Genomic DNA, 6,685 nt, shown 5'->3' on the forward strand with positions numbered 1-6,685 from the left:
GAGATAGCCTACAACGCTATTATAGAGCGACAATGGATACATGCCATGCGAGCCATCCCGTCAAGTTTCTATCAAGTAATCAAATTTCCTACCCCATGGGGAATATTCAACATCCGGGCGAGCAACGCACCACCCAAGAGTGATACTGAATCGCCCAAGATTGCACACACACCCTACAACTAAAGGGGGCAAGTGCGCAAGCATAGAAATCAGCCATATCGGGAACCAAACCCGACATACAAATAGAGGCCATCAAAGACCTAGATATCGTAGAAGCCTACAAGGGAACCGTAGAAGACCTCGACCCCATTCATTTGGACAATACCGACAGCACGAAAAAAGCTTATATCAGACATAACCTCTCAGAGCCATGTAAGTTCCATGAGTTCTTAACTAACAATGCCGATTTGTTTGCTTTTTCCCATTCAGATATCCCGGGAATCCCAAGGGACATCGCCACACACAGGCTGAATGTCGACCCTCTTTACCTGCCAATACAACAAATAAGGAGAAAGTTCAATGCCACCATCAACGAGGCAGTCAGCGAAGAAGTTGATAAGCTTCTCACTAATGGTTCCATCTGAGAATCAAAATATCCTCAATGGGTCGCCAATGTGGTCATGGTAAAAAAGAAAAACGGGAAGTGGCGGATGTGTGTCGACTTCACCGACCTAAACAAAGCATATCTGAAAGATTTCTTTCCATTACCACACATCAACCAGCTCATTGATTCAACGGCGGGACACGAACTACTAAGCTTCTTAGATGCTTATTCTGCTTACAACCAAATTCTAATGGCAGAAGAAGACCAAGAAAAGACCACTTTCATCATTCACCAAGGAACGTACTGCTACAGAGTCATGCCATTCAGACTCAAGAATGCTGGGGCGACATATCAAAGGTTAGTCACCAAGATGTTTAAAGAACAACTCGGTAAGACCATGGAGGTCTACATCGACGACATGCTAGTGAAGTCAAAAAAGAAAGAGGATCACATTTGTCATCTAAAGGATGCCTTCGAAATATTGAGGCGATACGGAATGAAACTGAATCCCGAAAAATGCACCTTCGGCGTAACCTCAGGAAAGTTCCTTGTTTTTTTGGTGTCACAAAGGGGTATTGAAGTCAACTCGGATTAGATCAGGGCCATCGAAGGAATACCAGAAACATTAACCAGCAAGAAGCAGGTGCAGAAATTAACAGGACGAATAGCCTCCTTGTCGAGGTTCATCTCACGATCATCAGACAGATGCCATAAATTTTCAATGTACTAAAAAGGGACCAGGGGCTACAGTGGAATTTAGAATGCATTGACGCCTTGAGAAAACTGAAAGCGTATTTTTCCTCGCCGCCACTACTCGTTAAGGCAGACCCGGGTGAATGCCTCCTGGTATACCTAGCAATCTCCGAAGTCGCGGTAAGTGCAATTTTGGTCCATAAAAACAAAGGTACGCAATCTCCGATCTACTATATCAGCAGAACCTTAGTTGATACCGAAACAAGGTACCCCCACCTTGAGAAACTAGCTCTGGCATTAGTCGTAGCTTCACGAAAACTTAGACCATATTTTAATGTCACCCCATAAAGGTAGTGACAACCTTCACCCTCAGGGGCATCCTACACAAACCCGAGCTATTGGGTAGGTTGGACAAATGGGCCATAGAATTAAGCGAGCACGATATAACATACCAACCACGATCTGCTTTAAAGTCGCAGGTGCTCGCCGATTTCATCGCCGATTTCAGCATGGAAGTATTGCCTGAAGTAGAGCAGGAGGTTCTCCGCGCTTTCGCACATTCCGACCTCTAGGTCCTCCACACCGATGATGCATCTAATACATCGGGATCTGGACTAAGACTCGTCCTCGAGGTTCCTACAGGCGAAGTAATTTCTAGTCCATACGATGCCCCGAGTTGACTAACAACGAGGTCGAGTATGAAGCTATGATTGCAGGATTGAAATTAGCCCTAAAATATGGCGCTCGACGACTCATCCTCCATTGCGACTCTCAACTTTTGGTGAACCAAGTCACTGGGACTTTCCAAATTAAAGAACAGAGACTACAAAAGTAGCAATCTGAAATTCACAAACTGCTGCTAGAATTCGACGAATGCCGCCTCGACCAGATACCCACGATGCAAAATATCGAAGCCGACAGTCTCACCAAGTTAGCGGCAGCCATCAGAAATATCAACAAGGAAAACATGGTCATTCTTCTCCATTCCTCAATAGACCAGATCGAGGTACATTCTGTAAACCTAACTTGGGACTGGCGCAACTGTATTGTAACATATTTGCAGGATGGAACGCTCCCACAAGATAAGAAAGAAACCAAAAAGCTTCGAATACAGGCAGCTAGATACAGCCTCGTAAACTGTGGTCTTTACAAAAGAATGTTCGGCGACCCCCTAGCCAAGTGTCTTGGGCCAAATCAAACAAGGCGAGTACTAGAAGAAGTACACAAGGGGCACTGCGGTGCCCATACGGTAAACCATGCCCTCGTCAGATGCCTCATCTGTGCCGGATACTACTGGCCTACCATGAAAAAAAAGCCGCAGATTACATCAGAAAGTGTGAACAGTGTCAAAAATACGCCCCTATGGTACACCAAGCAGGAGAACTCCTGCATTCCGTCACTTCGCCATGGCCATTCATCAAGTGGTGGATGGATATTGCCGAACCCCTCCCAGTAGGACGAGGTAAGTTACGTTTCCTTTTGGTTTTAACTGACTATTTTTCTAAATGGGTGGAAGCAAGTGCATACACTCAAATACGTGAGCAAGAAGTTATCATGTTCATATGGAAAAATATAAGATGCCGCTTTGGCATTCCAAAAGAAATCAGTTGTGACAACGGACCTCAGTTCGTCGGAAAGAAAATGACCGAGTATTTTGAAAAATGACGCATCAAGCGAATACTCTCCACACCATACCATCCCGCCGGCAACGGCCAAGCCGAATCCTCCAACAAAATGATACTGAATATATTGAAAAAGAAGCTCGAGGACGCCAAGGGGCTATGGCCTGAACTGCTGTCAGAAGTACTATGGGCATACCGCACTACGCCAAAAACTAGCACTGGAGAGATGTCATATTCACTACTCTATAGGACTGGCGCGGTTATACCCGTCGATGTCGGAGAACCTAGCTTGAGGTACTCCAACAAAAGCGGACCAAGCAACGACAAAAGTAGGCTACAAGATCTTGATGAGGTCGAAGAACGAAGAGATATGGCCCACGTAAGAATGGTAGCCCAAAAGCAACAAGCAGAAAGGTACTATAACAAAAAGGCCAAAGTACGACTGCTCAAGGTCGGAGACTACGTCCTCAAAGCTAAAATACAAGCAGCGAAAGACCCTAATGAGGGAAAACTGGGAAAAAACTGGGACGGACCATATAAAGTCACGACGACAGCAAACAAAGGAGCATTCCAATTAGAAACAATGGAAGGAAAACTACTCCAAAATAATTGGAAGCTCGCCCATCTCGAATACTTCCACTTCTGAAAAGAGGCGCCCCCGAAGTCGTACTTTTTTCCCCTTATCCGGGTTTTCTCCTGATCGGGTTTTCTCGGTAAGGTTTTTAATGAGGTGACAAGGGGGACGTCTCGAGGTTCGAAGTATTATTCATTACCCTGCCCGTCAACATGATCTCCAGGCCGAGTAATGAAGGGACTGGGTATAGATAGCCAATTCTCCATTGTATACACAAAGTCAACATGTATTTCCTACAGGAATATAATCAAATCTCCAATGTATGAATGAAAATCCCAATGGCTAAGGCCATCGACAAAAGCATGAGTTCGACTTCACTCGAACTACAACGGGATACTACTTCGACGCCAGTTCGAAGGTAACATCCCAATGGCTAAGGCCATCAATGAAAATCATGAGTTCGACTTCACTCGAACTACGACGGGATACTACTTCGACGACAGTTTGAAGGTAACATCCCAATGGCTAAGGCCATCGACGAAAAGCATGAGTTCGACTTCACTCGAACTACGATGAGATACTACTTCGATGCCAGTTCGAAGGTAATATCCCAATGGCTAAGGCCATCGATGAGAAGCATGAGTTCGACTTCACTCGAACTATGACGAGATACTACTTCAACGCCAGTTCAAAGGTAACATCCCAATGGTTAAGGCCATCGACGAAAAGCATGAGCTTGACTTCACTTGAACTACGACGGATACTACTTCGATGCTAGTTTGAATGTAACATTCCAGTGGCCAAGGCCATCGACAAAAGCATGAGTTTGACTTTACTCGAACTACGAGGGGATACTACTTCGATGCCAGTTCGAAGGTAGCATCCCAATGGCTAAGGCCATCAATGAAAAGCATGAGTTCGACTTCACTCGAACTACGACGGGATACTACTTCGACGATAGTTTGAAGGTAACATCCCAATGGCTAAGGCCATCGACGAAAAGCATGAGTTCGACTTCACTCGAACTACGATGAGATACTACTTCGATGCCAGTTCGAAGGTAATATCCCAATGGCTAAGGCCATCGATGAGAAGCATGAGTTCGACTTCACTCGAACTATGACGAGATACTACTTCAACGCCAGTTCAAAGGTAACATCCCAATGGCCAAGGCCATCGACGAAAAGCATGAGCTCGACTTCACTTGAACTACGACGGGATACTACTTCGATGCCAGTTCGAAGGTAACATCCCAATGGCTAAGGCCATCGATGAAAAGAATGAGTTCGACTTCACTCGAACTACGACGGGATACTACTTCGACGCTAGTTCGAAGGTAACATCCCAATGGCCAAGGCCATCGACAAAAGCATGATTTCAACTTCACTCGAACTACGACGGGATACTACTTCGATGCCAGTTCAAAGGTAACATCCCAATGGCCAAGGCCATCGACAAAGATACAAGTTCGATTTCACTCGAACTATGAAGGGATACTACTTCGATGACAGTTCGAAGGTAACATCCCAGTGGCCAAGGCCATCGACAAAAGCATGAGTTTGATGACTTCACTCGAACTACGACGGGATACTATTTCGACGCCAGTTCGAAGATGACATCCTAATGGCTAAGGCAATCGACGAAAAGCATGAGTTCGACTTCACTCGAACTATGACGGGATACTACTTCGACGCCAGTTCGAAGGTAACATCCCAATGGCCATGGCCATCGACAAAAATATAAGTTCGACTTCACTCGAACTACGACGGGATCCTACTTCGACGCTAGCTCGAAAGTAACATCCCAAAATCTAAGGCCATCGCAAAAAAAAGGGTCCGACCTCACCCAAAGCAAAATTGGCTTAACAGTTCGCAAGTACCTGGGATATCATAAATATTACAAAGATCGTCACCAAATCAACAAAACAATTTCTTCATTACAACAAAATATTACTAGCACCTATCTTTACAACGGGCTCAAGCATGCCCTTATAAAAATCTTGAAGCAAAAAGTAAGTACAAACCAAAAATTACACATCATCCCTGGTAGGATATGCATCTTCATACCAAGATTCAGAGGCAAGATGGTTCGCATCATCAGAGTTGATATCATCCCCGTCAGGCGTAAGAGGGTCGCATCCGCATGCCTCACGAGCTGTGCGAGCATCAGCACGCACACCTTGAAGTTCTACTTCAGATGCCCTTCTGTCAGCATGAAGAGCCTTATACACATCGAGTCGGGCCTCGGCATGAACCCATAAGTTGTATAAACGATGAGGCATGACAGGGTCGGCCGAGGCACAAGACATAGAAGGTTGCGAGCGTCGACTCGCGTCCTCTATTCTCAACGACGCCACTTGCCCGGTCAACACAGATAGCTCCGCCTCCAACTCCTTAACACGCCCCTCAAGCCCCGCTACCTTGAGCGTGGATGCCTCTTCCTCCTTGGTCCGCTCCGACCTACAAAGACAGATAATATCCTCCAAAATCACCGCTTCAGAAATAACATTCGTCAGTTTATCGGTACTGACACTCAACTCACCCTTAAGCCCATCAATCTCAGCCGCCTTCGTACCCAATTCAGCAGTCAAACTGGCCACCTTTGCTTGCAAGTCGGTATTCTCGGCCTTTACCCCTCTACTTAACTAGATCTCATCTTCCTTCACCTTAAGGGATGCCTTAAGTTCATTGTTATGGGCGACGGCCTTCATAAGGTCCTCGTCTCACTCTATCAGATCCTCGACCTAGCGTGCCAGTTGATCCTCCCTTTGTTTAAGCCCTTCGCAGAACAGTTGAAAATCAGGGTCCTGATTATAGATGTCGGCCATCACACGGTGCTTAGTGCGATATTTTTAATATTTGGAAGACATCTTCCTATAGATGGCCGTCCTCTTCCTCTCACGGTTCTCGTGCTCGATTTCCATTATAAGGGTCTGGCACAATAAGAAAGAAGTTAAAACGAAAAGACAAGTCAACAATAACAATACAAACCCGACAACGAAAAGGAAAAGAAAGACATCTACCCGCAAGGCCATGTCGGCGACGTTCCAAGACAACTCCACGTCGCTCATCGCTCTAAGCACCTCGCTCTTGGGGGCAACACATAAAGGGGCTAAAGCGGATGCCACCACAGTTTAGCAACAAGTTTTAATCCCCTGGGACAACTATATGCCAATCAGAACCCTCCACTCTGACCTCCACATGAGTATGGCGCTCTAAAAACTCATGAACGTCCTCCGGATCGACATTTGAA

At 45.8% G+C, this 6,685-nt stretch overlaps 1 protein-coding gene across 1 annotated transcript; it reads left to right on the forward strand.

Annotated features, from left to right (window-relative positions):
* Positions 1-2,971: 2,971 nt before the first annotated feature.
* Positions 2,972-3,505, forward strand: LOC138881544 (uncharacterized). The gene has a single exon (XM_070161778.1). It carries the CDS (start codon positions 2,972-2,974, stop codon positions 3,503-3,505), a length of 534 nt encoding a protein of 177 aa, XP_070017879.1.
* Positions 3,506-6,685: the final 3,180 nt, after the last annotated feature.

This window comes from Nicotiana sylvestris, chromosome 11 (assembly GCF_000393655.2).
Source record: "Nicotiana sylvestris chromosome 11, ASM39365v2, whole genome shotgun sequence".
Classification (NCBI taxonomy): domain Eukaryota; kingdom Viridiplantae; phylum Streptophyta; class Magnoliopsida; order Solanales; family Solanaceae; genus Nicotiana; species Nicotiana sylvestris.